The sequence below is a fragment of the Phoca vitulina genome, unplaced genomic scaffold (genome assembly GCF_004348235.1).
Source record: "Phoca vitulina isolate PV1807 unplaced genomic scaffold, GSC_HSeal_1.0 scaffold15, whole genome shotgun sequence".
Taxonomy (NCBI): Eukaryota; Metazoa; Chordata; class Mammalia; order Carnivora; family Phocidae; genus Phoca; species Phoca vitulina.
The window spans coordinates 12,266,635-12,285,624 of record NW_022589718.1 but is presented as its reverse complement, the minus strand read 5'-3'; the positions used below and the strand labels follow the sequence as shown (position 1 = coordinate 12,285,624).

At 39.0% G+C, this 18,990-nt stretch overlaps 1 protein-coding gene across 1 annotated transcript; it reads left to right on the top strand.

Annotated features, from left to right (window-relative positions):
• Positions 1-473: 473 nt before the first annotated feature.
• Positions 474-836, top strand: LOC116638046 (transmembrane protein 230-like). The gene has a single exon (XM_032413798.1). The coding sequence runs from the start codon at positions 474-476 to the stop codon at positions 834-836; it is 363 nt and encodes a 120-aa protein (XP_032269689.1).
• Positions 837-18,990: the final 18,154 nt, after the last annotated feature.

Genomic DNA, 18,990 nt, shown 5'->3' with positions numbered 1-18,990 from the left:
ATTGGTTTAGGATCAGGGACTATTTCTACTTAGTAAATGATAAGGACAAAAAAGATCACAAAGACATGGTGGAGCTGAATGATTATCTATTGTTCTTTAGAATGCAAAGATACAGGGGAAACTTACCTGTGGTTTGGTATAACAAAGCCTGGAACTCAATTAATATTACCTAACAGTGATAACATGAAAATAAAATTAAAAAAAGAAAAAGAAAAAGAAAATCCTTTTGATTGCTCCCCATGCCAAGCCTCATAGCCTTTCCTAGAGACCCAATGAAAGCTAAAATAACTAATTAAGAAAATGAATGAAAGTCAAGCCAAACCATGAGAGAATGATCCAGGTTAAAGTACATGACCAAGAGTTGGGTGAGGCACGCCACGAGGCCTCAGGCGCCTCTGCAGCCGACCGTGGGCGAGCTGTGGGCGCACAGGTGGCCGGGCGCAGCGCTCCGACTGTGGCTGTGTCCGTGGGTTATGATGCCGTCTCGTCCCAGCCTGGCTACTGGAATCCCCAGTTGTAAAGTGAAATACTCAAGGCTCTCCAGCACAGACGATGGCTACATTGACCTTCAGTTTAAGAAGAGCCCTCCTAAGATCCCATCTAAGGCCACTGCGCTTGCTACAGTGCTGTTTTTGATTGGTGCCTTTCTCATAATCATAGGCTCCCTCCTGCTGCCTGGCTTTATCAGCAAAGGGGGGGCAGACCGGGCCGTTCCCGTCCTGATCATTGGCATCCTGGTGTTCCTGCCAGGATTTTACCACCTGCGCATCGCCTACTATGCATCTAAAGGCTACCGGGGTTACTCCCACGATGACATTCCAGATTTTGATGACTAGCACCAACCCTCAACCCTGAGGAGAAGAGTCACAGATGGGACTGAGACAGCTTTTAGATATTGAGCAGAAACTGGCTAAGGGCTAAGGAGTTCTGCAGTTTGCAGATGTTAAACTAAAGAATGGCCAGATTTTATGGGTCCATCCTCAGGATGTCAACTGAGCTTACAATTACAAATTAACTAATTAGCACATGCTCTATTTTTCATCTCCTGGCTCTGTCAAAAGCTGACAAGTTTTTCCCCACGAGTATGTATCTTGGAAGAGTAGCAGTGTTAATGGTGTGGGAAAGCAGGAGGTTACCCTGTACTGGAGAGTGTTACTGCTGCCACCCTTTTGAGAGTTCAGCATTTCTTTTAAATAGTCCTCATTGTCAGTTCTGGTAGCAAATGGAAGAATTTAATATGTTAAATTTCATATTACTAGTAATTTATTTTGAAAACATCTAAGTATCTTACCCCTACACTCATCTATCACTTTGTGTTCTAGTGGAAGACCTTGGCAAATCAAATGTCAGTGTGTGGGTGCATCTGTAATATTTTTTACTTGTTTTCTTATTAATAGCAGCCAGGACTTTTTTTTAAAAAATTTTTATTGTTATGTTAATCACCATACATTACATCGTTAGTTTTTGATGTAGTGTTCCATGATTCATTGTTTGCGCATAACACCCAGTGCTCCATGCAGAACGTGCCCTCTTTAATACCCATCACCAGGCTAACCCATCCTCCCACCCCCCTCCCCTCTAGAACCCTCAGTTTGTTTTTCAGAGTCCATCGTCTCTCATGGTTCGTCTACCCATCTGATTTCCCCCCCTTCATTCTTCCCCTCCTGCTCTCTTCTTCTTTTTTTTTTTTTCTTAACATATAATGTATTATTTGTTTCAGAGGTACAGATCTGTGATTCAACAGTCTTGCACAATTCACAGTGCTCACCATAGCACATATCCTCCCCAGTGTCTTCACCCAGCCATCCCATCCCTCCCACCCCAACCCTCACTCCAGCAACCCTCAGTTTGTTTCCTGAGATTAAGAATTCCTCATATCAGTGAGGTCATATGATACATGTCTTTCTCTGATTGACTTATTTCGCTCAGCATAACACCCTCCAGTTCCATCCACGTTGTTGCAAATGGCAAGATCTCATTCCTTTTGATGGCTGCATAATATTCCATTGTATATATATACCACATCTTCTTTATCCATTCATCTGTCGATGGACATCTTGGCTCTTTCCACAGTTTGGCTATAGCAGCCAGGACTTTTTAAAATCTCAGAGCAAGTTTCCAGAAGGTAAACACTTTCTCTGTTCACAGTCTTTGGTCAGCTTTGATTTGGTCCACCAGTAAGTTGGCCAACATATAATTTGGGTTAGTCTCTTCTTTGTAGATCAAGATGTTCTGTATATCATGCCTTTAAGGATTGGACTTTGGCTGTTTCCTAAGGAAAAAAAATGTAGGTAAGTGATTGTTATTTAGAGATTATAAACCTGTTGTTAGCACCTTGCATTATGATGTCATTCTTCTGAAGATTGTAAGACTCAGCCTGGATCCCTAGATGGACTAGACTGCCTTAGTTTGATTCTGTTTCCTAGGTTGCACAAAGTGACATATTCAAAAGAAATTAAAATGCCAAAATCTAAAAAAAAAAAAAAATAAAGTACGTGACCAAGCAGGTGGCTTCAGTTCTAGTAGAAATATTTGGTAGCTAGGAGCGAGATGAAAATGGAGTATTAGTAATTGTCATTTTCCTTCATAGTTAAGATACGTAAAACCAGTGAGATATTCCATAGCCTGTGAAGGCACAGCCTCTAATTCTTTTTTTTTTTTTTTTTTAAGATTTTATTTATTTATGTGAGAGAGAGAGAGCGCAAGAGGGGGTAGGGTTAGAGGGAGAAGCAGACTCCCCGCCGAGCAGGGAGCCCGATGTGGGACTCGATCCCGGGACTCCGGGATCATGACCCGAGCCGAAGGCAGTCGCTTAACCAACTGAGCCACCCAGGTGCCCACAGCCTCTAATTCTAAGAGCCAATTTATTTTACTCTAATTGGAGAGGTTGGAAAGACTTTTGAGATTGTTATTTTAAATGTCTTTTGCTATTAAACTGTGGTTAGGAAATCTGCTCAGCCAAAATGATGCTAAAAGAGCATTAAGTTTATGAGTCACGAAAGCCAGAATGATTCCAATTAGTTTCCTGCACTTTAGCACAATGGAAGTCTTTAATATACAATGAGACACTGCTTTAAAATTGATACAAGACAGGAGATCAGAATCTTGGCTTCTCTCCCCACCTTGATTATTGACCAAGTAAAGGTTAGGTGGCCTATTGTGTTGATTCATTTGAAAGATTGCTCTTCTGTAGACAGAGGTTAACAATGGGCATGTTTGGGTCTTGCAGTGCATAGAGTAAGTTATTGTCTCTTCTGAGTGAAGTCTTTTCTATGTAAGTAGCAGGAATGAAAGCACTGTGGGTCTGATTTCCTCCCAGGCCCTTATTTGACTTTTCCTCTTTCCTCCCTCCCTTCCTCCCAACCCAATGCTCCTCCTCCTCCTGCTTCCATTTTTACCTTTCAAAGTTATCTACAAAGTTCAGTTTAACCTAATTCCATCTGGTCCCAGTATTCTAAGTAGAAAATGGCAAAGTAGGCTATGGAAGGCTCTTGCCTTTAAAGGGATTAATTTGCACAAATTAAATACTGACATGCATGGATTTCCAGGAGCCCTGGAGGTTGTTAACAGTACTTACTCTCAAGGTTTTTCAGGTTTTTTTTCTGTCCCACATATTATTCCACAAGGTTCAGAAACAAGCCTTGTATCACTTGAGATGCATCACTCAGATAGATGCCAAGGAAACTATCTGGCTAATAGGCCAATGGGTCTTACATAGTATTTCTTTTAGCAGAAAATTTAATGTGGAAAAGCCAAAGGACTTACTTAGATCTCTGTCATCAGAGTGGAGGAAATACAATTTCAATAATGTGCCTTTCCCCCAACTATAAATGCAATATATATTCATTTAATGAAACTTATAAAATGCAAAATAGTACAAAAACGCAGAAAAGACAACTGTAATCCCACAACCAAGGGAAAACCCATCTCGGTCTTATGTCATGTTTCTTTCCAGGTTTTTAAATCATTTTCATATTTTGGATGGAGTCATATACTACAAACTATTTTGTATCTTGCTTTTGTACCTTTGTATTATATATCATTATTTTTCCTGTTATTAAAAATTTTTAGAAAATTTTATTTTTAGAGGTAGTAAATAATTCCATCATGTGGATGGATCATAATTTACTTAACCATTTTCTAATTCTGGATGTTTAGATTGCTTTTATTTTTATATTATAAAAAACTGCTAAGCATTTTTATACATACATTTTGTGACATTATTGAGACTCCTGTATGCAGACTTACTTGAATCAGAATCTATAAATATTAAGGCTTTTGATACATGTTACCAAACTGCTCTTGAGAAAGGTAGGAACAATTTACCGTCCCAGCATCTATATTTGAGATCTGTAGAACACCATGGTTTTTCACTGGCATATTAATTTACAGTTTTTTAATTTCTAAAATTGAATATGTTTTTTGTTTTCAAATATTTATTGGCTGTTCTTATTTCTTCTTTTGTGAATTGCCTATTTGTAGTCCTGACCCATTTTTCCATTGAGTGTTCAACTTGTTTTTATTCATTTTATAACAGTTGCTTATTTATCAGACATAATACAGTTTTCTGTAATAAATATTTCCTCAGTTTGTTAAAACTTGGATTGTTTTGGATTTTTTAAATAGCTTTTGTAATTGCCTACAGGCAAATGAAAACTCAAGTATGTACGTAGTAGTGCTTACAAAGCCCTCCTCCATCCCAGTGTTTGGCAATCATTCATCTAAAAGTATTGACTTTTGAGAAGAATGTTGATGGCTTGATGTTTTGGATGAATATTCTTCTTTATATCACTAAAGTATTAATCTGTACTTAGTTTTCAAGAATTTTATTAGGAATAAAGATAATTTTGCCTCATACCTTTCTAGCATATTTGGAAATGCTTATATAGTCTTTCTTCTTTGACTTAATGATGTGATGATTCAAGGTAATAGATTTCTCTATGTTGAAACATCTCAGCATTCACAGGGTTTACCTTTGCTTAGTCACAATGCTTTATTCTTTCAATAGTCTTTGGATTTGATTTGCCAATATTTTAATCTAAGATTTTCCTAGATATCCACAAGGAGATTATCTGTGATTGGTTTGTCAGATTTTAATATTTGGATAAGGAATATGTTTATTCCATAAACTGGCATGAGAAGATAGCCACATTTTCCTGTGGTCCATAATTACTTTCTCCTTAAATGTTTTGATTCATAAAATAATTATGTCAGACATCTTTGGAGGGATGGGTCAGGGGACAATTTTATACTTTTTTTATACCTTCCAGTTTCTTCTGCAGATAATATTTTCAGGTCTCAGTATCTTTTGGAGTTGGTTTTTTAAATTTATATTTTCCTTTCTGCCTTCTTTATTCATTGGTTCTTTCAGCAATATTGATTACCTATTTTGCACCAGACACTATTTGTGGTCAGAACAGTGGAAAGATCAAAGGAAGACAGAGGTGAGGCAGACATAAAGAGTTCCCATTGCAATTCTGGTTCCCTGGGAGATGGACTTGGAACCTTTGAGATTTGTGTGCAGAGTACACTGTGAATGTTGAGGGGAGCAATATTGGGCAGGGGGAGGAATGGACTGGTAGCAACAGAGGCTTTAGCTGATACTATAGGGAACTCTGGAGTTAGGATGGCTCTGCAGAATTTTCCCCAGTTGACCAGTCATTATGTGTGCACTGCCTCCAAGGAGGGAAGTGTGACTTTGGGTGAGGGGCTCCCTTGGGCCTTGCACAATTCCCATTCCTGGAGAGGGTGTCCATATGTATTCACATTCCTGGCAGCAGGTAAGATGGGTGTCCCACTCCTGAAGAAGGATCTCTTCTTTGATTCTACATTGATTGATGATTGCAGCTGCAACATTATTTGTACTGTTTAAGAACCATCCTGTTTACTGTGATTATATCCCATTAACCATCCAATGTTTATGTTGTCTTTTCAGCCATTCTCTCTCTTTTTCTCCCTCCCCACCCCCAACCTCACCCCCTGCTTATTCTGCTTGGAGATTTATTTTATTCATATTTTTGAAGAACTGTCATTTAGATTTATTTATCAATTTTACTAGATGCTGTATCTTTAGTATCTCCTGTCTTCCTTATTTCTTCTTCCTACTTCATTGTGTTATTTCCCTTGGATATTGAGTTGAATGCTTAGCTTATTTAATCATTTCATTTTTAATAAGAAATACTTGAAAAATATAAATTTTCCTCTGAGTGCATTTTAAACAGTATTCTTTACATTTCTGTAAGTATAGTTTTCACCGTTATTTTTAAATTGTGTATTGATCTCATTTCTTCCTCAGCCTTGAGAGTACTTTAGGAGAAAATTCTAAAATATCAAAGTAATTCTTTTTCTGCTTTATTTTGTCATAGTCAGAAAAAGTGATCTGTAATATTTCCAAAGTTGGGGATTTCTTAAGATTTTCTTTATAGCATAATATACTAGATTGACTAATGTCCTCTCAAAATTCATGTCCATTAGGGACCTCAGAATGTTACCTTATTTGGAACTAGGGTCTTTGCAGATGTAGTTAGTTAAGATGAACTCAGATTAAGGTAGGCCCTAAATCCAATGACTAGTGTTCTTATAAGCAGACCAGTGAACATACAGAGACACATAGGTAAGAAGGCCAGTTGAAGACAGAGGCAGAGAATGGAGTGATGTAACTCACAGCCATGGGATGCCAGGGAATGCCACAAAAGCGGCAACCACCAGAAGCCAGGTAGAGGCCAGGCAGAATACTCCTAGAGCCTTCAAAGATATGCTAAAGGCTCTTGCTAATATTATTATTATTATTATTTTTTAAAGATTTTATTTATTTATTTGACAGAGAGAGACACAACGAGAGAAGGAACACAAGCAGGGGGAGTGGGAGAGGGAGAAGCAGGCTTCCTGCAGAGCAAGGAGCCCAATGTGGGGCTCCATCCCACCATCCTGGGATCATGACTTGAGCCGAAGGCAGATGCTTAATGACTGAGCCACCCAGGCGCCCCGCTAATATTATTTTTTAATACTTTTCTTAAACTTATATAATAATTTTTACCTCATGTACAATGGTACGATATTACTTTGGTGCTTAACACTTAAGGAAGTTGTATTTTTATTAGTAGTTATTACAGTTAGTAGTAGTATATGGTAGTTGTATTATTTTACATCCTATCATTATTGCTATACTTGATTTTATCTCATGTAATATTTACTTAGAATTACTTTTTATCTGCTTTTAATATTTGACCATAGCTCTTTTTTTGACAAAAATCCTCCACCCATTCTTCATTTAAAAAGTCATCTTGTATCAGTATGCTTTAATTGCTTCTATTCTACATTTAAGAGCCCACTCCCCATCTCTCTAATTTTGTAACCAAATAGGAGACTATTTGTCTTTTCATTGGGAAACTCATATAATGTCCATTTATGTAATATCAAGGTCATAGCTGACAGATTTGCTATAGTTGCTATTAATTCTGTTTGTGGTTTGATACTTTAACAGAACTGCCTCCCTAGTGTTTCTTTCATTTTCTGTCTATTTTCCTTGCTTTTATATTGTCAAATATTTTGGGAAACATATATCTTGTTTCCATTCCATGAAACTCAAAAGTTTTCTCAAACCGTGTTTAATAGGGGATACTTGAAGGGTTTTCTTTTGGGTCCTCCTCTTTGACATGAAATCTAGGACACCTTTACTTTCTCTAGCAGCACAGCATCCACTACCCTCTCTGAATTCTGAGTCTTTTACACTGATCCTCCTGTATTTTACACCCTAGTGATTGCACTCACATTATGGTTTTTATATCCTGTATCTTCCCTTTGGGGGACATATTTTGCTTTGCATTCAACTTTATAACCAGACTTAAAATTTATTCTTAGACTTAATATCTATTTTTGACTGGCCTTCAAGGACCTTGTTAGCTCTGTTCTCTTGGTCAGTTGGAGGGCTTCAAGGAATTTCTTTAAAGAGAAGTGTGTTTTCTAAGCCTTTGCATGGCTGAAATGCTTTATACTTTGAACTTCAGTAATAGCTTGAATTTTGCTCAGTTTAGTTCTGACATTTAATATTGCAGAAGAGAAGTTAGAGGTCAGGCTGGTTTTTATTTTTCTATAAGTAACTATTCGGGAGATGGGGTGGAGGTAAGAGGTGGCTGAATGAAGAATTCTATCATCATCATTGTTATTGCCATTTGAAAATGGTATCACAAAGTTGTTAGGTGTAACATTTCTTTGATGTTTCTTGGAAAATAGTAGCCCCTTTCGATTGTATGCACTGGATTTCCTTATGTTTAGAAAGATTTTCTTCTACTGGCTTGTTTACTAATACATTTATTCTGGGTTCTTTTCCAGTAACAACTATTTCTGACATCTCTCATACAAGGTACTATATGATGTCTCCTTTCTCTTTATCTTCTATATTGTTCATATTCTCTACAATTATTTTAATCTGTTTATAGTTTTCTTTGCATGCTGACATGTCTTTTTGAGTTAGGCTTTCACATTTATTTTTTATTTTTAGAGAGTGTGCACATGTGTGCAAATGGGGGGAGGGGGGCAGAGGGAGAGGGAAAATCTTAAGCAAGCTCCATGCCCAGCTTGGAGCACAGAGTGGGGCTCCATCTCACAACCCTGAGATCATGACCTGAGCCAAAATCAAGAGTCGAATGCTTAACCAATTGAGCCACCCAGGTGCTCCTTTCACATTTTTTAAAATTTAAATTCAATTAGCCAATATATAGTACATCATTAGTTTCAGATGTAGAGTTCAATAATTCATCAGTTGCATGTAACACCCAGTGCTCATCACATCATGTGCCTTTCACATTTTTAAAAAAGATTTTATTTATTTATTTGACAGAGCGAGAAAGAGCACAAGCTGGGGGAGAGGCAGAGGAAGAAGCAGACTCCCTGCTGAGCAGGGAGCCTGATGTGGGGCTCGATCCCAGGACCATGGGATCATGAGCTGAGCTGAAGGCAGATGCTTAACCAACTGAGCTACCCAGGCACCCCACCTTTCACATTTTTAATTTGAATTTCTTCCTCTGTTCTTTCTCCACTGCCCTCCATGTGGATTTAATTAATTTTTCTATTTCAAGTTTAGTTTCTTGAATCTTTTTTTTTTTAAAGATTTTATTTATTTATTTGATGGGATGGGGGAGAGAGACCACAAGCAGGGGGAGCGGCAGGCAGAGGGAGAAGTAGACTCACCACTGAGCAGGGAGTCCCACGTGGGGCTCGATCCCAGGACCCTGGGATCATGACCTGAGCCAAAGACAGACACTTAACCAACTGAGCCACCCAGGTGCTGCTTGAATCTTTCTTTTTTTAAAAAACAAGATTTTAAATTATCTGAGAGAGTACATGAGAGAGAGCATGAGTTGGGGGAGGGGCAGAGGGAGAGGGAGAAGCAGACTCCCCACTGAGCAGGGAGCCTGATGCGGGGCTCGATTCCAGGACCCTGGGATCATGACCTGAGCCAAAGGCAGACACTTAACTGACTGAGCCACCCAGACGCCCCAGTTTCTTGAATCTTTCCGATTGTTTATTTGAAAAATCTTCTCTCTCACTAAATCCTTTTAATGGGCCTATGAAAAACATATAAATTATTCTCATCTTATCGATGAGGAAACTGAGAAACAGACTAGTTAAGTAAACTGTCCTAGGTCACACAGATAGTACTTGACAGAGTTGGGATTGAATTCAGAGCAGTCTGATAAAGAGCCCTTGTGTCATCCACTGTCTGATTTTGCTTCTCTATTGTTAGAACTATTATAACATGTGACTTAAGTATAAGTTACATGAAGAATTCTTTTACAGGTGAATGTGTAGTTCTTTGAAGACAGAATGGGGGTAAAGGTAGGTTTACAAAAGTGTTTAAGAGTTTTGAGCATAATGTGGTGATCAGATTTGTACCATGTCTGGAGCAGAAGTGTAAAATGGACAGAATATTCAAGACAGGGAAATGCTAGAGTTAAGGTTCAAAAGTCTTTGAGGCAAGAGTTTCACTTTTAATTTGCTGGGTGGGCGTCTGTTTCCTATGAATGAGATGTTTTAAGTTTCTGGAGCTTAAGGGATAAGATAGAGAATTCAGCTCATGGTTGGGATATGAGAAAGGGTTGAACTAGCAGGGAAGAAAAAGATCCCATAAAGTGCTCTAGGAAGAACTAGTCTATCTAGAGAGATTAAGACTATTGGCTACTCCATAAATGAATACAGATATGAGGAAAAATATATACCTAGTGTTTATTTCTTTTGTACTTCAAGATTCCAGTACTCTGTGGTAAAAATAACACATGTCTGCATTGAAGGGGCAGTCAGTGGAAAAGTCATTAATGCCTCTGGAGTGTGTGTGTGTGTATGTGTTTCTGTTAAGCAGTGGTGGGGGACCCAAGAAGAAAGCTTTATGTTTGTGTAATGTTTTATTGCACCCTATTCTGTGCTTTAAGAAATATAGAGAAGACTACAAGCATATTTTGTCTTGTAGGTAATAACAACGTAATTCCTTTAGAATGATTTTGGCATGAGGAGCACTTAAAAAAAAAAAGAAAGAAATCTTTAGTCTATTTGAGCCCATAATCTGATGAGGACTAATTACATTATCAGTATAAATACAAACAGTCACATCATTAGAACCCGTAATTGCCTAATTATGACTTGTACTCATGCAGTGATTTTTGTTAGATCTGAATTCCAGCTATAGGATTATTCTGCCAAATCTGGAGGCAAAAATTAGAGTCAATTCCAGTCAAGTCAGTGGCTCTTATTTTCTTGGTGGCCGGGGGTAAATTTACCGGTACCATTTCATGGAAATGATATTATTCTTCAAATTTTTCATATGGACCAATTAAAAGAAACTTCTTGCAGATTGAAATTATTCCCCTTACCACTTCATTAAGATAAAAAAAAAGAAAGACAGGGGCAGGATATTTTTTAGGAGTCACACACAAAACTAACAGAGGCACTGAATGTCCTGACAGGTTTCCAGCAAATTCCTCATTATCATGCTGTCCTCCACCAGACCTCTTTTATCCCACCTGCCTTTATTTTTATTTGTATGTTTCCTGGAGGAAAGTCTTACAGGTCTTATTTGGGAGACCGGACATAGGGAAACATTTATTCCTCAGTGAGTGAGTTGTTCAATAGTACGAGAAGCAGAGGGAATAGTTCATTTCTCTTTGTCTTTGGAAAATTTGATGGCTAGCAGCCAATCCTTGAAGAGAGGAAACAAATGAGTTCAGTTTGGAAGACTGCATTTCCCCCATTTTCCTGGTCTATTTATAATATTTTAGTGCTTCCACAGCAACCAGAATGAGACTGGTTCCATAGGAGCCTGACTGCTTGGAGGCATTCTTTGTCCCAGGTTTTAGGTGTGTGAGTTGTTAAAAGAAGACTCCCTGAGGATCTTCCTTAATAAGCCCAATTTGAATGACATCCAGGATGAACCCATACATCGAATTCTGAATTGTAAGGGGTAACATTATAGCAAAACTCCAGAGTATTTCTCTCTGTGTCCTAGAACATTAAATATTTTTGTCTGTCAGGCATATCGGCAAAACCCCAATCTCATTCCAGTCTGATAAAGCTATTTTTGCAGTTGATTAGCATGCCAAATGTTTCCATTCCTACATGTTCAGTTTCCTTCCTTTTCCACTATTTGTAAACTGCTAGGGCGATGTGTTAACAACATTGGATTTCAGTGTCACATGGAGGGGAAGTTGGGATGGTAGGAGGCAGGGGTGGGAGAGAGGTTGCTTTCTGTACACACTTTTACAGTCCAATTTTTCCTTTTTTACAATTCTTTTTAAAGAGGTTGATAAGTGGGGCGCCTGGGTGGCTCAGTTGGTGAAGTGTCTGACTCTTGATTTTGGCTCAGGTCATGATCTCGGGGTCATGAGATGGAGCCCCGCATTGGACTCTGCACTGAGTGTGGAGCCTGCTTCAGATTTCCTCTCTCCTGCTCCCTCTCCCCCTACTCCTCCCCACCACTTGCGTGCTTCCTCTCTCTCTCTATTAAAAAAAAAAACAAAACAATAAATAAAAGGTGAATAAGTGTATGAGTATTAGCTCTAAGTTAAATATAGTTCTAATAACCATGATTCTGTGGTTGTGTTTTATCAGGTAAATGGTGAATTAGTTTTCAAGGATTGCTCTAATAAGCTACCACCTGGGTAGCTTAAAACAGTAGAAATGTATCCTCTTACAGTTTCAGAGGCCAGAAGTCTGAAATCAAGGTGGACAGGGCCATGCTCTCTGTGAAGGCTCTAGTAGAGAATCTTTCTTTGCTTCTTTCTAGCTTGCAGTGGCTGCCGGCCACCCTTGGTGTTACTGGCTTGTAGAGGCTTCGATCAGTCTTGCCTCTGTCTTCACATCGCTGTTGTCTTACTGTCTCTGCGTCCAAACTTCCCTTTTTATATAAGGATGCTGGACATTGGATTGGGACCCATCCTAATCCAGCATTACCCCATCTTCGCTTGATTATATCTGCTAGGATCCTATTTCCAGATAAGGTCACATTCTAAGATAGTGGGAGTTAGGACTTCAACATATTTTTTTTGGGGGGGGGCATACAATTCAACCTGTAACAACAAATGGCAAAGGGAATATTTCAGTTTTGCATTTCCTCAGAGAAGGATCCCTCAGGGCTGTAGGACAGTTATCCATCATAGTTAGCAATTTTCCCTAGAAGCCTAAGAGAGGTCAGGATGGATGGGCCTGTTTTACCTGTAGAGTAGGCAGCTACCCTCCCAGATCATGAAATCCAACACTTCCTAGGTGAGAAATGTGTTAGCCAGAGTCTTAAATAAGTTGCAGACAGCTGACGGTGAAAGGCTGAGAGTGGAGACCACCATTGCTTGACTCCCAGCCTATCTCCTATTCATGCTGAGCAGGTGAGCACTGGGTGCACAACAGGTCTGTTGATTACCCAGCAGAGCAGTGACAACTTGGGATGCTTCTCATCACACTGTGAATCATTGGAAGTTTCTCTTAGTCCAGCCTGTGGCTAGGCATCTTAAATGCTTCTCTGAAAGAAGTCACCTATAAACAAATCAAATGACTGAAACAAAAGCTTAGGCCGTTATCTCTCTGTTAGGACATTTGCCTGGGTTCCATCTCAGACCTACTGAATCAGTCTCCAAAGGCAAGTCTTGTATTGAATCCGTATTTTAGAGCACACTAGGTAACTCACATGGCATATTTGGGAAACACTGGAATAAGGAATCCTGACTTCTGAAGCAGTAAGGAGTAGTATTTAGTGCAGAGATTTTAACTAAGAATCAGGTGGGGCGTAGAGGGGAGAAGGTGGGGAAAGTGGAAAATTAATTCCTCAGTGCCCTCCAAGGAACATCAGAGTCAGAGCAAAATTCTCTGAGTTTGAGGCCTGGTGTCTGCCTTAGGAGGGATCCAAAGGAAGCAAGTTCTCTGAGTTCAGAGTTCTTCATTCTTCTTAGGAAAAGCAGAATATATTTAGGATTATTTATTAAGTACAGAGCCTGGGGTTTCTTGGAGATTGACGGACCAATTTCATATTAAGGGAGGTTATCAGAGAAAATTCTTGCCTGCCTTGTCTCCTTAGTTATATTGTATGCAGGCAGTGGTTATACACTCTCTTTTTTAAAAGAATTGCTCATTATTTGTTTTGTACCTACAGTTATAATCTAGTGTCTGTGACAGCACATTTGATTGCTTTTAAATTAAGGTGATAGGAAAGGCAAAGAAATGACTAGGGAAAAAAAATCTGGAGAACAGATGACAAGATAACAGTGTTTTTGAATCTCTCAAAATAAACATGGTATTGAAAAATGATCCAAAACCATTTGTTTGAAAACCACACTTACGTTTGAGTAATATTTCTGTGAGATATTTTAAAATCTATGTTTCTTTGAAGGCTGGTGTTCTGAAATTGAATTGAAGCCTGCTTAATACCAAAGTATGCCATATTTTCTTTTGCCAGGTTTTCTTGTATTTTCTCCTTGGTTTAGTTTTTACAAATTTAATTTTCATTATTTCTGCATCTTCAAGATAGAAATCCCCTGTGGTTCCTATCTGAATGGGATCCCCAGTAAATGGTGACACCTTTTCCTTTATTATTTCATTTTCTTTATACCTGTTGCCCTTCTTCCGTTTCATTCCATTTAATAACATGTATTGAGGATCTCCTGTGTGCCGGTACTGTGCTGGGCCTGAGACCCGAGGGGCTCTATTAAGGAGCACCAGGTTGTGAGAAGCACCTGGAAAGGGATCGTGTCAATGTGTTATGAAAAGTGACGTATTGTACACTTTGTCGGGGTGCTAGGAGAGCACAGATAAGGCCAGTTGGGCATAGTTGGGGGTCCAGGAATGCTCACTGGAACAAATTACACTTGAGCTGAAGCCTGAGGTATGGGTGGTGTGAGTTAGGTAGACAGGTGATTGGGTGGACCATTTCACCTGTATCCACTGTAGGGGAGAAAAAGCTTCCTCTACATTTTTAGCTTCAGTGGTTGGACCTGCAAAAAACAAAACAAAACAAAACAAAACCTGAAAAAGATATATTAACAAGAAAAAACCAGAATTTATCAACATGTGCATTGTGTGTACATGTGGGAGAACCCACTGATGAGAAACTCAAAGGAGTTGTTAGAACTTAGGCTTATACAGAATCTTAACAAAGAACAATGAATTTGTAGAAATGTGACAAGACAAAGGAAAAGGATTTTAGGCTTCCAAGGGCAGCAGACTGTGGGAAGGTTCCTACATGGGGGAAACTACTTGAGTAAGATTTGTGTCTGGCCCTTTCACCACTGACTTTCTGTCTTCTTCATGGCCAAGAAACTTCCCTGGGAGAGGGGAGTTTTGGCAATCCTCAGCTGGCAGAAATTTCTGTTCTTAGGTAATGGGAACTCTAGAAAGGCTTCTTTCTCTATCTGTAAGTTCTCATTTGCCTCTAGTTCAAAATAATTCTTATACCGAGGTGGCATATTTTGGGCTGGCATACTCTGGTTTCCCCCACCACGTGCTCTGCCTTAGAATTAATGTTGTAATGGATGATCTGTTTCTTTCCTGTATGTATAAGCCACTCCCTCCACTGATTGTACTCAATCCCATCCTCTTTCTTTTTCAAGGACTTTGCAGTTGGTCCTTCTCCATCCTGTAGTAGCAATCTATAATACCTGCTGGGTCTTCTGCATAAGAATGCAAATATGGCACAATAGCTCCTTTCTTTGAAAACAAAACCAAACTTTCTTCACCCACGTCTGCCTCTAGCTGCTGTCTCATTTTTCTGCTTTTTTTTTTTTTTACAGCCAAACTCCTTCTTATACTTACTCCTGTCACTTTTTTTTCTTTTTTTTTTTTTTGCATTGCGTACTTCCTGAAGCTTCCTGCAATTAGATTTTCATCCTTACCATTTCACTGAAATCATTTTGGTTAGAGTCACTAACCACCTCCCATAAGGGCAAAGTGAATGGTCAATTCTCAGTGTCAACTTATGTATCAGCAAGAGTTGCTATAGTTGATCACATTCTGTATATGTACTCTTCCCTCATCTTCCAGGATGTCATGTACTCCTGATTTTTTATCTTGGGAATCAGGATGACCACTGATACTCAGTCTCTCTTTTTAAAAAATTTTTCCTTCTCTTCTGACATCTAAATGTGCAGTCCTGGCCTTGTCTTCTCTATTTATACTCATCTCAGTAATGTGGAATAAAAACCATCTCTGATGACAAACAAATGTATATCTCTAGACAGTAGTGTGCTAGTTAATATATAGTAACCAGCTCTCTGGGGGAAATAAAGCTCTAATTTGAAGCATTTGCCAATTACCATGGTGTAAATACTTCCAGCATGACCGATTTCAAGCTACCCCTGTGCTGACACCAAATGGGGAGTTGGGAAGAGATGTAAAGACACACAGATGTAAGTAATCTCAAGAATGTGGATCATAGCAAAATGTAATAAAGTAACTGGAAAGTCATGAGTTTAAACTTTTATTACCTATATTTTTAATATAATTTATTTAATTATAAATTGTTCTAATTTAATTTTTAATGATGGTTGTGTTCAACACCTGATTTACAAAATTCTTCGAGAATCAGTATGAATCAGCTTCTACACACTGTTCTCTCTAGGCTCGTCTTTTTTGGGGGCTCATCTTCCCATGAGGTGCTATCAACTATTTCCTGCTTTATGTGACCACCTTGGCTGCATCATAGACTTCTCAGAATTAAAGTGTCACAAGTAATCCCAAAACTTTCCTTGCCTAGTTTCCTCCCTCAAATAATGGTACCTATAATCCTAGTTGCAAAAACCAAAAGCATAAAAGCCATCCTTGACATTTCTTTCTTGCCAAATCTAAGGTAATTTCTATGAGTATTGCCTTAAAATATATCCCAGTTATGACTTTGCATCACATCCACAGCTCCCATTCAAGTTCAAGTCACCCTCATCTCCTTCCCAGAGTCCTAATGAAGACTTCTGAGTGTCTTGCTTCAATTCTTCCCTTACAGCTTCATCACTTCACAGGGCACAGAAGATAAATGTGATCATCCTTTTCCACTGCTGGAAACTCTTCCACATACCAACCTTTGCATTACATAGTTTGCCTTCCCACCTATTTCTGTAGATGAACACTTCATGCTCCCAGATGAAGTTGGTCTTTCTCCTGTTGGATTGGAACCCCTCCCTGTTCACTTACTCAAGCACAATGCTCTGGTAACTATGTGATCTCTAATATTATCATTTTTCCTCTCTACTAGATTCGTTTCACTAGCCTACAAACAAGAAAAAATAGAAGATAGCAAAAGCAAAAACAAGCAGTGGCCAACCTTCTTGTATATTTCAGCATTGCCACAGGAGTTGGCAGTGGTCCCTGGGACTACGTTTCCCTTCAGCTCATGTAGAAAAGGTTCCAAGACTTCTCTTCTCTGAGGAAGATGATTTGGGAGTTTGTGGTTGAACGGAGTTGTTCCTGGGATTGTGTCCCAGAGTGGAGTAGTGACTTCAAATCAAGGTCATCTCCAGGGAGAAATTTGCTAACATGAGCCTTATTTTAGAGATGAGGCCTTGGTGTCTTGTCCATGTTATAGCCGTGGGCTCCCAGCCTTTTCCCTTTACACTTTTAAGATGATTGGTTGAAAGGTAAGGACATGGTCTTTGGCAAGGTGGAGGGTGGCGTGTAGCCAGGCTGGATCTAGGAAAGGCAAAACCAGCAAAACACCATTGCTGAGGGTGGGCAAGTCTGATAAATGTGATTTTGTTTTCAGTCTTAACTCACAAAACCCTTCCATTTGGTAGCTGAGTAGAGCTTCTCAATCTTGTTTATTATAATCTTCATTTTCTATTTGATACAATTCTTTGGATTCCATATTTCCTTTCCCTTCTCAAAAGCTAGTTAGACTTCAGAGTTCAGGTTATAATTATGAAATAAAAACCAAACTACACCACTTCTAAGCTGTATTTCTCTTGTCCAGGCCTCTCTCTCAAAGTCTAGACTTCTCTACTCATCTGCATACCAGACCTCTTCACTTGGATGTCTAAAAGACTCATGTGAACTCTCACTTGTCCCTCCTTCCCTCAAGCCTGCTCCAAACCTTTGTTCTTTCCCAAGTAGTGAAGGAGGACTCCTCTGTAGCTATACTGGTCTTTTTGCTATTCCTCAGACATGCCACACATCCTCCCTTAGGCCTTGTATGTACTGGTTGTTCTCTTGGTGTGGAATGCTCTTTATCCAGATATTATCATGGCTCATTCCCTTAACTCCTCCTAGTTTTTGTCAAATATCACCTTCTTGGTAAGGCCTACCGTGACCACCCTATTTAAGATCACAGCTATTCTCCACTTGAACTTTTTTTCCAATGCTTTTATCCTATTTATTTCCTTAAGACTTAATCACCTTTCAACACACTACATAATTTGCTTTATCATTTATTTTCTTCTTCTCTCCCATAGAATGGAAGCTCAGTGACGAAAGGGATTTTTTTTTTCCATTTTTTGCCCATTGATGTATCTCCAGTGCATAGAACACTGCTCAGTAAAAGTAGGCACACAATAAACATTTGTTGAGTTGAATGAATGAATGAATGAATGAATGAATGTTCTTATAAACTAAAATAAAATTCAAACACTTATTACAAAGGCCTACATAATCTGACTTAGACAGCCTCTGACCTCATTTCCTATACTCTCCCATTGGCTCACTCCAGTCCTTTTTGCTGTTTTCTGTTTTATTAAGTTAGTTCCTGCCTCAACTTTTACACCAGCTGTTACCTTTGGCTGTGACTGGTATGTTAACTCCTCAAAGTGACCTCCTCCAGTATTCCCATCTAAAACGGAGCCCCTCCTCTTCATTAAATGCCATTTAGCCCCGCTTCATTTTTCTTCATTGTACTTACCATCTACTGAAATTACATTATTTTATTTGTATGTTTACAAAATTATTTACTAGTATACTTATGTTTTTATCTTTTTCCCTAATAGATTGCAAATGTAGTAAGGTCAGGGATGTTGTTTCTCTTATGTATAGCTTTATCTCTGACATATGACGTCGGACACAAGGTATACCTAGTAAGTATTAGTGAAAGAGTGAATGAATTAATACATAAGTGCAGAAAATAGAACTGTAAAGAAATGAATGTAATAAATTAGAACAGTCTTTTATGGACTGAATGTTTGTGTCCCCTCCAAATTCACATGTTGAAACCCTGTCCCCCCAGTGTGATGGTATTAGGAGGTGAAGCCTTTGGGATGTGATTAGAATTAGATGAGGTCATGAGGAGGGAGCCCTCATGAATGGGATGGTCGCCCTGATAGGAGTTGAGTCATGGGAGAGCTTGTCTCCTCTTTGTGCTCTCTGCCATGTGAGGATACAACATGAAGTTGGCAGTCTGCAACCTGGCAAAGGGTCTCACAAGAACTTGACTATGCTGACACCCTAATCTCTATTTCCAGCCTCTAGAACTGTGAGAAATAAATTTCTGTCATTTATAAACCAGCCAGTCTATGGTACTTCATTATAACAGCCTGAGCTGTC

What these genes read in the sequence shown, in the direction of transcription:
- LOC116638046 (XM_032413798.1), top strand. Translation starts at nt 474, where the DNA reads ATGATGCCGTCTCGTCCCAGCCTGGCTACTGGAATCCCCAGTTGTAAA.